The sequence below is a fragment of the Oryza glaberrima genome, chromosome 6 (assembly GCF_000147395.1).
Source record: "Oryza glaberrima chromosome 6, OglaRS2, whole genome shotgun sequence".
NCBI classification, from domain to species: domain Eukaryota; kingdom Viridiplantae; phylum Streptophyta; class Magnoliopsida; order Poales; family Poaceae; genus Oryza; species Oryza glaberrima.
In genome coordinates this window covers 7,620,707-7,639,319 of record NC_068331.1, presented here as the reverse complement: position 1 = coordinate 7,639,319, position 18,613 = coordinate 7,620,707, and the positions used below count along the sequence as shown (strand labels likewise).

The 18,613-nt window shown below is 40.0% G+C and overlaps 2 protein-coding genes across 5 annotated transcripts; both read left to right on the top strand.

Moving 5' to 3' along the window:
- The first annotated feature begins 220 nt into the window (after positions 1-220).
- Positions 221-7,563, top strand: LOC127776136 (alpha-mannosidase 2). Of its 4 annotated transcripts, none has more exons than XM_052302484.1 (6): positions 221-882; positions 968-1,117; positions 1,836-1,868; positions 3,027-6,057; positions 6,417-6,523; positions 7,283-7,563. In XM_052302484.1, the coding sequence occupies exons 1-4, from the start codon at positions 268-270 to the stop codon at positions 5,781-5,783; spliced, it is 3,555 nt and encodes a 1,184-aa protein (XP_052158444.1). In that variant the 5' UTR covers positions 221-267; the 3' UTR covers positions 5,784-6,057; positions 6,417-6,523; positions 7,283-7,563. The 4 variants fall into 4 exon arrangements, with proteins under 4 accessions (XP_052158444.1, XP_052158443.1, XP_052158442.1 ...); XM_052302483.1 differs by having other exon boundaries at positions 6,322-6,523; XM_052302482.1 differs by having other exon boundaries at positions 3,027-6,523; positions 7,288-7,563.
- A 5,272-nt stretch (positions 7,564-12,835) lies between these two features.
- Positions 12,836-16,083, top strand: LOC127775793 (uncharacterized). The gene is made up of 8 exons (XM_052302087.1): positions 12,836-13,083; positions 13,177-13,243; positions 13,338-13,395; positions 13,512-13,573; positions 14,519-14,751; positions 14,862-14,895; positions 14,966-15,094; positions 15,635-16,083. The coding sequence occupies exons 1-8, from the start codon at positions 13,036-13,038 to the stop codon at positions 15,814-15,816; spliced, it is 813 nt and encodes a 270-aa protein (XP_052158047.1). The 5' UTR covers positions 12,836-13,035; the 3' UTR covers positions 15,817-16,083.
- Positions 16,084-18,613: the final 2,530 nt, after the last annotated feature.

The window sequence follows — 18,613 nt, the reverse complement described above, 5'->3', positions numbered from 1 at the left end:
TGAGAAACAGTTTGGTGGGGTCCACCTAAAGACACGCGCCCACGCCGCATTGCGGAGAGAGGAGCTTCACGCTGTTTCTTCGTACGTGGCTGTTTAGGCTCCTCAAAAAACACGACGCAGTGCTAATTCCCTTAGCGTGCCATTTCGCCGAAAAATATCACCGGAGAAACCCGCGACGCGACATCGTCGTCACTCCCCCCCCCCCCCCCCCCCCCCCAACCCAACTTCCCACTTCCTCCCACCCGCCTCGCCTCGCCGGCGGCGGCGATGCCGTTCTTCTCCGGCGGCGGAGGCGGCCGCTCGGGCGCGCTCCTCCCGACGACCTCCAAGCCCAAGGGCCACCACCACCTCCGCTCCAAGGGCCTCTCCTCCCCGGCCGCCTCCCGCCGCCGCGGGGCCCACTCCGCCTCCTCGTCGGCCTCCTCCTCCTCCCGCCGCCGCGTCCTCTACGTCGCGGCCGCCGCCTTCGCCGCCCTGTTCCTCCTCGCCTTCTTCCGCCTCGGCCTCCCCTCCTCCCGCCCCGCCGCGACCTCCCTGGCCCGCCTGCGCCCGCGCCTCACCCGCAGGCCGGCCTTCCGCCGCGACTCGGCTGCGGCGGAGGCGGCCGCCGCCGCCGTGGCCGCGCGGATCGGCCGCGAGGCGCACGTGGACATCACCACCAAGGACCTGTACGACCGGATCCAGTTCCTGGACGTGGATGGCGGCGCGTGGAAGCAAGGGTGGGAGGTCTCCTACAAGGGCGACGAGTGGGACGGCGAGAAGCTCAAGGTGTTTGTCGCGCCCCACTCCCACAACGACCCCGGATGGCGCCTCACCGTCGAGGAGTACTACGAGAAGCAGTCGCGCCACATCCTCGACACCATCATCGAGTCGCTCTCCAAGGTCGCTGCGATCTAAACCCAGATTCGGTGTTAGGGTTTTAGTGCGGTTTTTGATGCCTAACTTTAACCTTTTTGTTGTCATGTAGGATTCGCGTAGGAAATTTTTATGGGAGGAGATGTCATACCTGGAGAGGTGGTGGCGCGACGCCCCTCGGAAGAAGCAGGAGGCGTTCACCAAGCTTGTGCGTGATGGACAGCTGGAGATTGTCAGTGGAGGGTGGGTCATGAATGACGAGGTGAGACGGAAGGAAACATTTGTGGTTTATACATGATCTTAGGAGTAGATGGCAGTTTTTGCTTGTCTAATTGGGTTGCCTTTTGTGTATTTGTTGGCATTCGAGGCATGGTATGCTTGTCATTTGTTGCTTGGTTATGAATGGAGTGAAATTTCATTGCATGCTTTACCTGATTGGGCCGTAGTTTCAATGCTCAGGAATAAGTTTTATTCGCATTTTATGTTGTGTACACATTGCTGTTTTGAATTATGCAAATGCGCTTTTGACGGGTGATGCTTCTGAAGTTCCAATTTGTTAGTAAACATGTTGGAGATTCAGCACTAGATAAAGGATCAGCAACAACTCTGATGTGTCTAATATGTTTTCCTTCAATATTTTACCTCTTGCCATGAGATACTTGGTATCCATTGTTTAAATAATAAAATAGAACTCATGATTTGAATATTTGACTGCTGCATAATTTCCGTGTTATTTTTCCTTGAGAACAGCATGTTTCAGAGTTACAGAAATGGAGTATTAAGATCAATTGTCATTTTGATGAATGATCTGTCCGGTATTGCGGTTTTCTGGATGATGTAGAAGTCCTTGGAGAGATGCTATTTTAGTTCAATTGTTTACTGTGTTATGGATTTCTGATCAGAAGTATTTCACACTTCTTTCTTTTTTTTTTCCTTTTGAAGAAGAAGCTAAATGTAACCATCTTTCTTTCTTTGTGCAGGCAAACTCCCACTATTTTGCTATCATAGAGCAGGCAAGTACACTCTTGACTCTTTGTGCATCACATCTTCTTTTATCTCCTCTGTGCTAATTGCTAAATGCGCCAGGTTCTTAGCTTCATTTGTACCTGATGCATAAAGAAATCACATTATTTATTCCTTTTCCTATTGTGTATATCACTGACCTGAAATACCCATAAAAGTAAATTGTACATATCGAAAAAACACTTCAGTACGTGCTGCAAACATATGTTTAATGCTACGTGCTATCATGCTGCTTTAGCTATTTGAACTCACCTGACTGTTCATTATTAGCACTGACACTTTGCATCGATAGTACAATTTAACAAGCATACAATAGTATGGAGTGGACAAATGCACCTTATTCTGTTCTCCAATTGAATGAAGTTAATACAGTTTTAGTTTACACCATCTTGGTGACTTGGTCTGTGTTTAGATGGTGCTCTTGAAGAAAAATACAGGGACAGTATCGTAGACAGAATGTTGCAATGTGCTTGTATTGCATGATTTCACTATTCAGTTTCATGTTTAATAATTTGTGGAGCAATCCACACCTCTTCTGATTATCAAATGCATGAACTCAGAATTGTCTTTTTTTACAAGAAACCCTTGACAACTAGATTCATCAATTTCATGGTGCGCACTTAGTCCTTAGACTTTACCCTTTTTAAGATATCCTGGTTGTATTCACATATGGACCATATAATTTTTTTAACGTTTTGGTTCTGTATTGTTGAAGTTACATTAATACTTTTTAAAAATCACTCCAAAAGGTACACAATTCCCTCCAACAAATCCCTCTTTTAATCGATCAAGCTGTATCATAGCTTAATGTCGATTTTCTTTGTGTTGCTAATGCTATCTATGTTGGCCTGAACATTGGAGTCAGGGCAGAAGAGTAATCTAACAAATGAAGCAAATATGCTTTATATCTTGTTCAAATCCAGCTACATCTTTTGTTTTAATGGAAACCTGATGCTTCAATTTTCATAGTGCCTGATTTTTTTACGGAGACAAAGTTTGCGTACTTCTATTTTTTACTCCAAAGTTGTGTTACTCTGACCAACCTGCAATATATAATGAACAAATCTCTAATTGTCAGTTATGTGACTATAGTATATGGGCTGGAACAATTATTTAATTATGCCAATCTTTCTATTCTTCGTCCTCAGATGATGGAGGGAAACATGTGGCTCAATGATACCATTGGAGTTGTTCCTAAAAATTCTTGGTCAATTGATCCATTTGGTTATTCAGCTACCATGGCTTATCTGCTGAGGAGAATGGGTTTCCACAACATGTTAATCCAGCGAACGCATTATGAATTGAAAAAGGAGCTTGCGATGAATAAGAACCTTGAATATTTATGGAGGCAGAACTGGGATATAGATGAAACAACTGATATATTTGTTCATATGATGCCCTTCTATTCTTATGACATTCCACACACCTGTGGACCAGAACCAGCTATCTGCTGCCAGTTTGACTTTGCTCGAATGCGTAGCTTCAGCTATGAATCTTGCCCGTGGAGATTTGATCCAGTTGAAACAAATGCTAACAATGTGCAAGAGAGGGCAATGAAACTTCTAGATCAATACAGGAAAAAGTCTACGCTGTACAGAACAAATACACTTCTCATTCCATTGGGGGATGATTTCCGGTATGTTAGTACAGAGGAAGCAGAAGCACAGTTCCGCAATTATGAAAAGCTTTTTGATTACATAAACTCTAATCCCCATCTTAAGGCTGAAGTAAAATTTGGTACCCTGGAGGATTACTTCTCCACGCTGAGAGATGAAGCTGAAAGGATAAACTATACACGCCCTGGTGAACTGGTTTCTTCTGAGCTGCCAGGTTTTCCAACACTTTCAGGTGATTTCTTTACATATGCTGATAGAAATCAGGATTACTGGAGTGGTTACTATGTATCAAGGCCGTACTTCAAAGCAGTTGACCGAGTACTAGAACAGACACTACGTGCCTCAGAGATTCTGAGTTCTTTTGTTCTAGGATACTGTCAGAAGCTTCAATGTGTAAAACTCCCCATCAGCTTTTCTCACAAGCTAACAGCAGCTAGGAGGAACCTGGCACTCTTCCAGCATCATGATGGTGTAACTGGCACAGCTAAGGATCATGTTGTAGTGGACTATGGGACTCGAATGCACACTTCTTTGCAAGACTTGCAGCTCTTTATGTCCAGGGCGGTTGAAGTGCTTTTAGGTGATATCCATGACAGATCTGATCCTACCTTACTATCGCATTTTGAGCCAGTGCAGGAACGGTCAAAATATGATGTTCAACCTGTATACAAGGTTCTCAACCCTCATGGAGGGAAGGCACATTCTGTTGTCCTTTTTAACCCATTAGAGCAAACAAGGGATGAGATTGTTATGGTTGTTGTAAGTAATCCTGATGTATCTGTTCTCAATTCAAATGGTTCCTGTTTGAGAAGTCAAATTTCCCCTGAGTGGCAGTATGTTAGTGGCGAAAAGGTTTCTACTGGCCAGCACCGTCTTTATTGGAGAGCTTCTGTTCCTGCTCTTGGTTTGGAGACCTACTATGTTGCTACTGGGTACGACGATTGTGCAAAGGCGACTCCAGCTGTGGTGAAGGCATTCACAACTGCTGGGCAATTTCCTTGCCCTGAACCATATGTTTGTTCAAAACTGGAAGGAAAAACAGTGGAGATGAAGAACTCTTACCACTCTCTCTCTTTTGATGTAAGGCATGGCCTCCTCCAGACAGTAACTCGCAACAAGGATGGGGAACACACCGATGTTGGTGAAGAAATTGGCATGTACCGCAGCCACGGTAGTGGGGCATACTTGTTCAAACCAATAGGGGAAGCACAATCCATTGTTGAGGAAGGGGGATATTTCATCCTTAGTGAAGGGCCATTGGTTCAAGAGGCTCATTCCCTTCCAAAGACACAGTGGCATAAGTCACCCATCTCACATAGCACACGGATTTATAGCTGTGGAGACTCTATACAGGATATGCTGATTGAGAAGGAATACCATGTTGAACTTGTTGGCCATGTATTTAATGACAAGGAGTTGATTGTCAAATTCAAGACAGATATTGACAACCAAGGAGTCTTCTATTCTGATCTAAATGGCTTTCAGATGAGTAGGAGGCAGACATATGATAAGATCCCTTTGCAGGGCAATTACTACCCAATGCCATCACTTGCATTTTTACAGGATTCGCTGGGCAATCGGTTTTCAGTACACTCCAAGCAGTCACTAGGGGCAGCAAGCTTAAAAAATGGATGGCTGGAGATTATGTTGGATCGTAGACTAACTCAGGACGATGGTCGTGGTCTGGGCCAGGGAGTGGTGGACAACCGGCCTATGAATGTAATCTTCCACCTCCTCAGGGAGTCAAATGTTTCTGCCTTGCCTAAAACTCACAGCTTGCTAACTCTACAACCATCTCTTCTCTCCCACCGTGTGGGTGCACACCTGAACTACCCAATGCATGCTTTTGTGAGCAAAAAAGCTCAAGAAAAATCGTTCAAGCTTGCTCAACAGACATTTGCTCCATTAACTTCTCCTTTGCCCTGTGATGTACATGTTGTGAACTTGAAGGCCCCTCAGCCTCTAAAATTTCACCATGCTGAAGCAGTCGAAGCAAGATTTGCCCTTCTGTTGCAGCGAAGAGGCTGGGATGCATCATTCTGCAGAAGGGGCGGATTAAACTGTACAACTATTGGAGAAGAGCCTGTGAATTTGTTCTACATGTTCAAAGATCTGGCCGTTCTGGATGTGAACGCAACTTCTCTGAATCTCTTACATGATGACCCTGAAATGCTAGGGTACCTTGAGCAAATTGGTGATGTAGCTCAGGAGGGAAACGTTCTTATCTCACCAATGGACATTCAGGCATACAAGCTGGACCTACAGCCACCATCATCACAGGAAGAGTAGTATGTCAGGACAGTATGCGGATTCCGATCTGTGCTACTAACAGGAGACGATGGCTTTATCCGTAATAAGTGATAGTTGCATCATGATTCTGCTGGAACATCTCTCCTACTCAAATCTCTGCTCGTTTTGTTGACGTACTTCGTATCAACATAAGGTGATCTTCAAAATGCTCTTTAGTCCTAAATATATAGAGGTGTTGGGTGACCTTTGAAGTCTGGATGTTACCCTCAGAATTCAGCCCGGCTGTTTCCTGGCAACCTTCTGATATACGCAGGTGCATATACTTCCTTTCTTCTCGGTGATTGTTTGACAAATTGGAAATTTGGGGCACATTCAAGCAAGCAAATTGTAGTAATTTCCATTTCTTTTTGCTCTAGTGCAGACTAGCTGTGCTATTACAGCTTCTGCATGCTTTGCTACTGTAGTCATACAGCGTGATATGCCGGCTAGTGCTATCATAATAGGAACCTGAACCTATATATGAGCAAATTTTTCGTGTATCTCCTTTTGGTATCTGACTTTTGTAGTGTGATCACAGAGCTTGCTGGCCAAGACCTGAAATAGTCTAGACAGTTGGTTCTTGCTTTGAGAGTTTTCACATGTACAAATTATGACTGTAAACATTTTCTGAAGATCTCTCGAAGGCAGGCCTTGGTTATTTCTGGGGCTTATGTATCCTCGTTGCTACAAACCTCATAAGTGTTTTGCAGGCACTGGAACACGGTGTTAAATATATTAAGGTTTGTTTGATTTCTCCCAAAAGTAAAAAGTGTTTAACTTCTTGTATATGTTGAAACACACTAGGGTCTAGGGGTCTATGGTTTGCTGTTTGGTTTGTTGCCACATTTAGCCAGACCTAAGAAGCGGCCTGAGGGCTAGTTGGCTATAATAAACAAGTGATCGGTTTCTAGTACTTAATTATGCCATCAGAGATGGCATGGGTAGGATTTGGTATATAACCCATCATCATTAAAGAACAGGATAGACAGTATTTAAGTCAATAAATGTTAGGGAACATTTTTTTTCCCTAACACTGTTAGGGAATCATACAAAGTAGAGTATATCCCTTATATTAGCTGATCCCCTGTATACCCTTGTTGAGTTTTGGTTGCTCCCTTGCATATCCTTGAATTTTGGTTTTCATTCCTTCTATACACCTTCCGTCAGTTTGATCGTTTAATTGCTATAGAAAGGTCAATTTTGCCCTTAGCCATTCCAGGTTCTATTACGGAGTACTACCACCGTCCCAAAAATAATAACTTTTGGCTATAAATCTGAACGCACAGTTGTCCAGATTCATAGCTAAAAATGCTTACATTTTGGGATGGATGGAGTATATTATTGCAAGTGTTATATGAGTCTATTATAATAAGTTTGTTGTATGGGTTATCATTCGTGACAATTTTATTTTTATAGAGTTAATTGCACTTTGGTCCACCTTTTGTTACCAAAGTTTTACTTTGGGCTATCCTCTAACTCATATTTTTACTTTGGACTAGGTAAGATTACCTTTGGTGCACTTTGAACCACCCCAAGTCATTTTATGTAGCTGAATCTACTCTATAATGTTGTAAAGAATTGCCCGTGTAAGTTGGAAAAGATTACCGGTTTACAGGTTGCTGATGTGTTTAAAGTTGGAAAAGTCATTTATGTATTCCTAAAAAGTTTATGAGGTGGTCCAAAGTAAAAGAAAGGTAAAGTAACCTAGCTTAAAGTGAAAAAATATGTTAAAGGGTGGTCTAAAGTGAAACTTTGGTAATAAAGGTGGCTCTAAACGCAATTTACTCATTTTTATATAATGACAATACATTGTTTATTAAAAGTACTCCCTCCGTACTCGTAAATGAAGTTGTTTAGGACAATGTTTAAGTCAAACCTTAGGAATATAAATCATGAATAATTCTCAAGTTGTTAAGTTTGAAAATGTAAAAATTATATGAATAGATTTGTCTTGAAAAATACTTTCATAAAAGTATACATATATATAGAAACAAGGAGTCAAAGAAGTTAAAGTTGTGTTTTAGAGACCGTGTCGCTGTTCAAAACGATTTCCTTTACGAGTACGGAGGGAGTATATATAGTAATATTATGCCACATACAACAAATTTGTTGCCATTTTATATATTATATAAAAGAAATGTTATATAAGGTTGACAATTATATTTATCATTTTTAAAAATTCTACACATACATTTTGGTAAACATATATTAAGGCCATCTTTGTTTAGACTTATAAGCCAACTTATAAGCTGAAATGTCTAAGCCTAAATAAACAAGCAATTTTTTCGTTTGGCTTTTTGAAGCCATAAGTCACTCTAACACTATTAAGCCAAAAGCCAGTTTGGAGAAGCTTTTTTTTGGCTTACGTTAGGTAAATGTATGACTCCACTAAACTTAAGACATTAAACCAACTGACTTATAAATTATATAAGCTAATAAGTTGACTTAAAAGTCTAAGGCTTAGTTCTTTTTTCTCAACTTCAAACTTCAACTTCCTCGTTTTCCGTTAGCACACTTTTTAAACCGTTAAATGGTGCATTTTTGAAAAAAAAAAGTTTCTATATAGAAGTTGTTCTAAAAAATCAAATAAATTTATTTTTTTTGATTTTATAATAGTTAGTACTTAATTAATCATGTGCTAATGAGTTTCCTTGTTTTGTGTACGCTGAAAATTCTCTCCAAACCATGGAATCGAATGGAGCCTAAGCCAATAAGCCAAAGTCTAAACAAAGAGGACCTAAAATTTCTACCCACAATACTTCATCGTTAAACAAAATTATACATATAACACAACAAATTTCTGAATATATTTCCCATTGAACATTCCAACAGTTTTTTACATCCATGCCCAAGGGTGAAAATGACTTTTTCACATATATTAAACGGTCAACTAACGTTCAATCGACGGAACATATAGAAGAGATAAAAATCAAAATTTGGAGGCATATAAAAAATTGAGAAAACTCAGGGACACAAAATACATTTACTAAAATGTTAAGGGCGTAGAAGAAATTTACGATCTGTATGACTATGACTTTTGATTACTTTGGTGTACTCATTTTACGGTGGATTCTATACGGTACTGTAGATACATCAATAGCAATCGACACAGGGTTCATCATGTCAGGCATTGCAATTGGCGTGGCGTGGCCGTCAGGATAAATCGGGATGATCCGCGGCTTCCTAGGCGGATGTAACACTAAACCTACTAGGGGATATAACATACTCCCTCTAAAAAAACTAAACCTAGAAGGGTTGTAACATTTTCTAGTACAATGAATATAAATAAGCTGTATAGATTTGTTGTAATAGAAAATATCACGTTATAATAACGTGCGGGTCCAGGTAGGGTAGGCCCCAGATTCAGAGAGAGCGTAGGGTCCACCAGTGGAGAGTAGTGGAAGGTACAGTGAGGCTGGTCGGTTTGGTGCCAATCTGGGCAAGGTGGACTCCATTTGTGTGAAGCTTTGCTTACCTAGCTGGTATAGATCCACTCAAATATTTTTTGCCTACCTATGGATGAGTGGATCATATCTAAATTTGAAATCTTGTGTTTTTTTTTAAAAAAACCTTTTGTCCTCAAGTTTACGAAAATATTAAATTATCTCCAAACCTTATTACGCTATACACCTCCAAATTCTTCAATTTAGGCCCAGTTTAGTTCACAAATTTTTTTTCCCAAAAACATCACATCGAATCTTTAGACATATGCATGGAGCATCAAATATAGATAAAAACAAAAACTAATTGTACAAATAGGGAGGAAATCGCGAGATGAATCTTTTGAGCCTAATTAGTCCATGAGTGCTACAGTAACCCACATGTACTAATGACGGATTAATTAGGCTCAAAAGATTTGTCTCGCGGTTTCCAGACGAGGTATGAAATTAGTTTTCTCATTCGTGCCCGAAAACCTCTTCCGACATCTGGTCAAACATTCGATGTGACACCCACAAATTTTCTTTTCCCTAACTAAACAGGCCCTTAGAAAAATATATCATGCGTCTAAGCGAGATGACTTTAACGCTGACGTGACTAGTCCTTCCTTCGTATGTTTACACACTCTCTAAGGCTGTGTTTGGTAGTCTGTTTTCCTAACTCTCCCCTCTCGTTTTCTATGTGCACGCTTTACAAACTATTAAACGGTGTGTTTTTTTACAAAAAAAAAAGTTTATATATGAAAGTTGCTTAAAAAAATCATATTGATCCATTTTTGAAAAGAAATAGCTAATACTTAACTAATCACGTACTAATGAACCGCTCCGTTTTTCGTGCATGGGAGATGGGTTCCTAAAACCCACCTCTGAACACAGCCTAAGTGATAAACGTTAACTCATATTCTCATCTATAGGCTTCTAACCTAACCACACAAATCAATTAGCAATCTTCACAATAGATTTGTCATACCATCTCCAAAATTTGGGAAATTTACAGCCCCTCTAGTGCATAATCATACGCGTATTCACTTTATAACAATTCACCAAATACCAATTCAATTACATGAGAAGAAAAACTCATCTGATATCTTATAAATGCACCACAAGCTCCTCCAACATTAGAATTACTCTAAGATATCCATCTTGTAGCATTTACTTTACACAAGAGCTACACAAAACAAAGTGTATGTTGCTCGTATTACACAAGGACACTCCCAATAAGACATTGGTGATGGAGTAAATACTCCCTCCGTTCTAAAATATAGCAACTTTTGGTTGGATGGAACATATCGTAGTACTACGAATCTGGACAAGCTACTTTATTTGTTGGCAAACAAGTTGCTACTACAAAGCCGCATGGTAACCATGAGTTATCAAAGCTTGCATTTTGACGCACACATCTAGAGCAAGCTAGGGATTTAGAGAACATAAGAAAGGGGAAGTGAGAGAGAGTACTGACCGAGGATGCTAATTACCTACATGTATCTATCTTGGAGACTAGTGGGCGGGAGAGGGGGACTTTGGCCTAAATTTAAAAGTTTGGGAGATATAAAACAATATATATAGGTAAATTTTAGATATTTGTTAAATATTAGTGACGTAAAATAAATTTCAAACGGTAATTGGCATTGTCGAAACTGTGAATAGTAACGGATCGACCTATGGGCAACAGATGACTCCATTTCATATTATAAATCTTTTTGATTTTTTTCTAGTCAAATATTTTTAAGTTTCATTAGGTTTCTAGAAAAATATAACAACATTTCTAATACAAAACAAACATATTATCAAAATCTATTCAATGCTATATTTAATAAATTAATTTGATGTTGTAGGTGTTGCTATTTTTTTAAACTTTATTAAATTTAAATAAGTTTGATTATATAAGAAAAATCAAAACGACCTGTAATATGAAACAGACGGAACTCAACCAAAGCCAGCGATCGGCTGCGTTCCGCAGTGGGACATTGTGAGATTGATTGTTTCGTTTTTCGTGTGCACGTTTCTTGAACTACTAAAAGGTTTGTTTTTTACAAAAGAAATTCTATGTGAAAGTTGCTTTAAAAAACATATTAATCCATTTTTGAACTTATACTTAATTAATCATCTCACTGTACAGGGATATTCTCAGATGAAGCGGTGAACCGATGTTTAAATAGTTTAAATAGTTTATACTTAATGGCTCACCTCGTTTTGCGTATCTTTTCAGTCTTCTTTTTTCCTCTCCTCTCTTAAATATTTGATTTGATACACTGTACAGGGATATTCTTAGGTGAAGCGGTGAACCGATGCTTTTGCTTCGCAATAGACCCAGTCGAGTGAGGCCCTGTTTAGTTCCCAAAACAAAAATTTTCACGATGTCACATTGAATGCTTGGACACATGCATGGAGTATTAAATGTAGGGAAAAAACCAATTACATAGATTGCGTGTAAATTGCGAGACGAATCTTTTAAACCTAATCGCGCCATGATTTGACAATGTGGTGCTACAGTAAACATTTGCTAATGACGGATTAATTAGGCTTAATAAATTCGTCTCGCAATTTTCTGGCAGAATCTGTAATTTGTTTTGTTATTAGACTATGTTTAATACTTTAAATGTGTGTCCGTATATTCGATGTAACAACCAAACCTAAAAATTTTCCCCAACTAAGGCCTTGTTTAGATCCCACCCTAAAATTTTTCACCCTGTCACATCGAAAGTTTGAACATCTGCATGAAGTATTAAATATAGGCTAAAAAATAACTAATTGCACAGATTGCGATTAATTTGTTTGACGAATCTTTTAAGCCTAATTGCTCAATGATTTGACAATGTGGTACTACATTAAACATTTACTAATGACAGATTAATTAGGCTTAATAAATTTGTCTCGCGGTTTACTGACGGATTATATAATTAGTTCTTTTATTAGTGCCCGAATACCCCATACGACACTCTATAATAATACCTGATATGACACGTCAAAACTTTACACCCATGGATCTAAACACCTGCTAAGGCCTTGTGCGGTTTAGAGCAGGTACAATAGCAGACTATTAGCCAGCTATGAACATATTTTAATGAGATAAAATATGAGAGAGAAGAACAACAGGCTACAGATCTGTAGCCAGCTGTAGCGTGGACTCCAAGACGCAATGTGTGTATGACAGGTGGGACCATATATTAATAGTATATTAAGAGCAAGTTTAATAGTATAGTCCACTACTAGCTCCAATTCATCTATAGCCAATCTATTAGCTAAGTCATACAATAATTGCTTACTATACTATTAATATATGGTCTTATATGTCATGCACACATTGCGTCTTGGAGTCCGTGCTGCAGCTGGGTTCGGAGGAGAAAACCATTTCAATTAATATATGCTGGCTACAGATTTATAACTCGCTGCTCTTCTCTCTCATCTTTTATCTTATTAAAATATGTTTATAGCTGGTTAATAGTCTGCTATTGTACCTTTTCTAAGCAACTATTATATGAATTGGCTATTATATTGGCTTTAGATGAATTGGAACTAGTAGTAGGCTATACTATTAAATTTATTCTTAGAGGGGATTGAAGATGATTGGAGGGTCCCTCATTGACAGGGATTAACCGAACAAAGACCTAAACAAGGCCTGAAGTCGATCGAGCCCGCGGCCGCGGGTTTCAAAAATTTCCCCAAAATCTCGTCCCCCCTTCGTCCCCGTCTCCTCCGCTCCCCCGCTCCACCCGCCGCCGCCGCGTCCGCTCTCGACGACGACCTCGAAGCGGCCGCCGGCCTCCATCCAGGGCCATACATCCATCCGCCATCTGCTTCGCTTCTCCGCACCGATGGAGCAGCTCAACGCCAAGCTCTACCACAGGTACACCGCCCTCAAGGTATATACATACTGCCACTGATCTACGACATGGACACGGATTTCCTCTTAATCGTTTCGTGCTCGTGTGCTGCCGCTTTTTCGATGCGCGCAGAAGCGGAAGCTGCTCGACGAGGGGCTGGACCAGAAGCGGGCTGCCGACATCAACGAGCTCCGCCAAGGTAAACCGACGGGAAGAGAAAGACTTATGGAATTGGGAGAAATTTCTGTTAGGTTCACAATTTGGCTCCGTTTTCGTTGTTTCTGATGATGCAGCCATGAAAGATTGGGTGGCCGAGCTCCAGAGCGAGAACGAGCGCCTCGTTGCCAAGCTGTAAGATTGCAAAATGCTGCTCCTGCGGCGATAGGGTTTCACGCGTTCGTGCTGTTTTGGGGGAAATGATGCCTGATCTGTTGCTTTCTCTTCTTTTGTTAATTTCTTGATGCCAGGACCCAAAAGGAGCAGCAGCTTGTGGAGGCACAGACGCTTTTACTTGATGAGACTCGGAAGAGTAAGAATTCTTTTTTTTTTTACTTAAACTATAATTTTAAGAAAAATGTTTAGTAGCATGCAAGTATAAACCATGCTTGTTTGGAGGTGGAACTGGTGTGCGTCTTTGGGAACAAAGGGAAATAATCTGTTGCTGATTGAAAGCACTATGTGGTTGGCACATACTGATACCTCTTAAATAAGTGCTTATCTTCAATTATGATCTGCATTGGAGGCAACTCACATATATCTAACTTATTCAACCCTTGCAAGTAAGCAGCTTCCCAGTTGTGACCTAACCATTTCTTTTCCAGTGGTGCAAGAAAAACTGATTTGCACGAATTCAAAAGAACTATTGCTTGATCTATGTGGGAGATTTTCTTTACATCTTACTTGGTTGGTCAGCATAGTTCTAGAAAATAGCCACCAGAAGTTTTGATCCCCTTTAAATGTGATGTTTACACTAAATAGATTAGCAAGAAGCAAACACATGATATGAAGTATTGGTTAATTAAGTTGCACAAAAACATTGACTGCTATCGGCAGACATCATTAGCAGAGTTGGAGGATGGAACCAGATTTTTGAAATCTGATCATGGGAGCTGTGGATTCGCTTGCTAGTGATGACATAAGTGGTGCTCCGCGTTGCCAAGATGCAGCTTGCTTTGCAGGGAGACCCGGGAAGGGATAGTAGTAATACACTTTTAGTTAGTAATATGCTTTTCAGCTAAACATGGTAATGCAAGTCGTGACTGAGTTTTGTGTTCCCTAACTGATTTTTTTTCTTATTATCATCTTGCACTCAGTAAATTCATCAGGTTCACCATAGTAAAGTATCACCCAAATATGAAGTGAACCAGGCCTTGTAAAATTAAATTTACTCTGTAGATGGTCTGAGTTCTGTCTTCCATATTAATTTGGTATTAATGAAGTTGACTTAAGTTAATTTTGTTTACAAAACATGCAGCAAAGGAGCTCAATAGTGAAATATTGAAACTTCAGTGTCTCCTGGCTGAGAAGAATGATGCAAACCATATAGCGACAGGGTCTCCTGACACAACCGCCGAAATGACTATAGAAAATCAAACTCCAATTTCACCTGCAAAGAAGACGCCAAAGTCAAACAGCAGGGAGAGAAATATTCGCTCCATTGAAAAAGCGATTGTTCCTCGTAATGGCTTTCAGGAGGAAGGAAGAGATGTAAGTTTTCCGTAACAGTTGAACTACCTATTAGCAATGTACAAGTATGCAAGAGAACGAGTGTGTTGAGCTCTTCTAATTTCTGTTTATGATTTGGATCGGTTTTGTAGCTTGATTCCTGTAGAAGACATATGAGCATCTCAGGTTAGTGGTAATATACACACAGTTACATGCAGTAGTGGATTGTTTTAACTTAAAAGTATGTTGTTTGCAGGGAGTGCGACAGAAGAAAGCTCCAGTACCTGTATGTTTCATCTGCTGGCTGAATCAATGGTTGGGATGAAATTTTCAGTGAAGAACGAAACAGAAGGATTTTCACTTTCAGTCTCCCATGAAGCTAGTGGTATTTGTAACATCAAATTTCATGCTATCGTTTTAGCCACAGCATAGTACTGGAATATCACATCATAGTTTTTATTCATCATGTTTAACTTGTGTTCATCTCTTTCACATTCATTTGATTTTGCATATAGCTCCCTCCATGTTTGCCAAGCAAGCTGAGTATTCAAGCAAACAGTTTTGGAAAGAACAATCTTTCAACCTGAAAAAAAAATCCTTTTAACCACCAGAAGAGTTGTGTGAATACATATTCTAATGCTTTAATATCTTTGTCAAGAATGACGCATATCTCTCTGTAGAGTGCGTGTCACATCTCTTTGGAGCTCAGCCGTTTGTAGCAGAACTCGTATTGTATACCAGCATACAGTGTACTTACATGTTACATGTTTGGGTGCATAACCTGAGGGTCATGTCACCAATGTTTTCAGTTCAGGATTTATAACTTCGATCCCTTTTACCATACTGTTAGAACATTTGATTTGTAAATATCATATCACGTGTAAGGAACCAATTACATTTTCTAACTGAATTGTTCAAATTGTAGGTTACAACTTCACTCTCACATGGGTAGACCAACCTGGTGGCAGTGAATGGTCATATCAGTACTCCTCGTTGGGCACCCTGGACAGGATAGCTATGGGCTGGATGAAGGAGGACATAAAATTCAGCTCGGCCATGTGTCCTGTATTCTTCAAGCAGATATCGCACATCCTCAGGCAATGCTAAGCTCAACTGGGAAGCTTTGTTTGGGTTTAGCTTAGTTTCTGTACTGGACTTCTGCTAGATAGTGGACTGAAACTGACTTGTTTTAGAGGTGACACGAGGCTTTATGTATCCTTTCGTTTGTCCTTCGTTGTTCCTGTTGTGAACATACTAGTAACAATTAGCAAGTTATTCTGGGTGTTGGTGTCCGTATGTCTTTATGTATAGCCCCTGATTTGAACTCTGATGGTTTTGAAAATAAGAGTTTTGACATGGCTGTCCGATATATCATACTCGGTGTGAACTTTGCATGGGTGCCTGTGGAAAATGATTTGGCAAGTTTATACGCATGACGATAACTGGATCAGCAACCTTGGTAAAATAACTCTCCAAGATTTTTGAAGTTAAGCCTGAACACCATTTTGCTGCTATTCTGCCAAACCTTATGCTTAATTATATTTACCTGTATGAATTGTTGTCAAATCTTACGCTGAGCAATTACAGAACCAAGTTGGACAATATCGGTGTCAAAACTGCAGGATCCTAAATGGATTTTCCCTTTTCACGTACTAGACTAATTTAAATTTTCTGAAGAATGAAATGGATATGTGTAGAAGAAAAAAAACATTCCTCTTGTTTTTTTTTTTGACTTGAATCCGTTTGAATTTGTTTCTTATATAAATTCCAGTACGACCACATCTTGTCGACGGCCAGCACTCTTACATCGAAACAAGCAAAAAAAAAAATAAAATCAAAGGCCGGAATGTTTTATTCTATTATTTAAAAAAAAGAAAAAATCAGACTCACCAAGTTCCCGAGTCGACTCGCACATGAATCGCCAATCCATCATCGATTTAAAGTGAGAAGGCCAGATCGCTCAAGTGAGGAGGCCTGTGGACCATCTTGGTGAAGTCGTCCTGGTTGGGCCAGAGTGCGGCCGCCTGGGTGTTGAGAGGGGACTCGTTGTTGGGCTCGCCGAGGAGGCTCTGGATGGAGAGGAGGATGGTGCGGACGTCGTAGGCGGTATACTTTTTTATTTAGAAATTTAAATATGTAGTATCTCATGGAAGTATACCTTTTTTATTTTTTGTTCCATCAACAATGTTTCAGCTAGTATACTCATGATGTTTCACTATGCATGAACGAAATATTATAGTGAATTCAAATATTCATTTGCAACAAATCACCCACATATTATGTAAACCCTCTATTAAGGGAATCTGTTTCATTTTTTATTCCACAAAAAAATTTTCGCCTAGCGTACTCGTAATGTTTCACTATATATAGATCAAATGTTGCGTGAATTGAAACATTCTTTCGCTATTTGCTAAAACATTGTTTTTATATATGGTGAAACAACGCCCGATTTTTTTGGAAACCGTTGTTTCATACGTTGTAGCAAAATGTTTCACGAGGTGATTTGGTTGTGTTTCAGTTTTTTAAAATATTGAAATATTTTCGATCTACTTAGTGAAACAATTCCGATCTACTTGGTGAAATAGCGCCCGATCTTTGAAAAAAGATCGGGCGCCCTATTTGTAGGGGATATGCGTTTGTATTGTGTTTGCTAAAATATTGAAAAGTAGAGGAAGATAGGTAAAGATAAATATTATTCTATAGTTATCCTGCTTCTATAGATTTCACACAACCAGTACAAAACGAGTTAACAATTCTATAACAAAACTTAGGGTTCATCTATTATGAATTGTGAATTTTCACTAATTTACCCGATCCTCTACTTCTAAACTGACAGAATTAATGAAACAACAACCGGGCTTAATTTATTTTCTTCTTTCTTTATCCTGCACGATCTTGTGTTGAACGATTTTATGGCTGAGTTTGAGTTTTGGTACGTCTTACAGGCTTTGCTTTACATAGTTCAGTTACTACTTGTATGCATGATGTATGTTAATGTGCGAATTAGCAATGAAACTCATGGTAAGAGTGTCCTATGCGTGAGATAGATATGGTATACCATGACTTTTGAAATAAAGATCGGTAGTTTGCTGATTTTTTTTTAGCTTAGTTCTAATATGTTTCGTCCTACTACGTATTTGTACCATATTGCCCGTGTATATATCTACCAACATTTACAAATTTTGAATGGACAGATGTGCAGGTGGGCCGATGTGCCATCCAAGCTTAGACTACAATTCTACAAAGAGATACATAGTGAAGGTTACACTAAGAGCCAGGTTACTCACGCTGCTTAGCGCGTTATGGAATCGTGGCAACCCGCCCGCGCTGGCCGCCTCGCATAGGAGAAGACGTGGGAGTCTGGGAGATGAGAGAGTCATCTACGAAAAGAATAAACACACTCTGCGAAACAGACTCTTACGTGTCGGAAAGTTCATGTGCGGATGGCAACGGAAGACGACGGACGAATTGGATCGGGAGCCACGCAATGACGGACAACGTACCAAAAAAAATTCCTGAAAGCCTTACATAATTTTTAATTATATATACTAGAAAAAATATCCGTGCATTGCAACGGGTAAAGCTAATAGAAAAAATATCTATTTTTTCTAGTGGCACACATATTCCACAGAAAGAAAAAGATGTTGTTGCTGGACTTTTCTTACTTTTTCTAACACTGTGCAATCTAGTATCTCGTATCACGTGAGACGGTGGGCTTGTAATTAGACGTGGTATCATATCTCTTGGACTGTGTTGTGGAGGTCCATTCATGGAGGGGGGCGCCTCTCAACACTGCAACACTAAGTGGACCTGGACCACAAGCAGATGTGGTTTGAGGAGACAATGCAGCTGCTGAGGGGATATATGTCACAATAGCACCATAGCTTAATGGCTAGAGCACGTA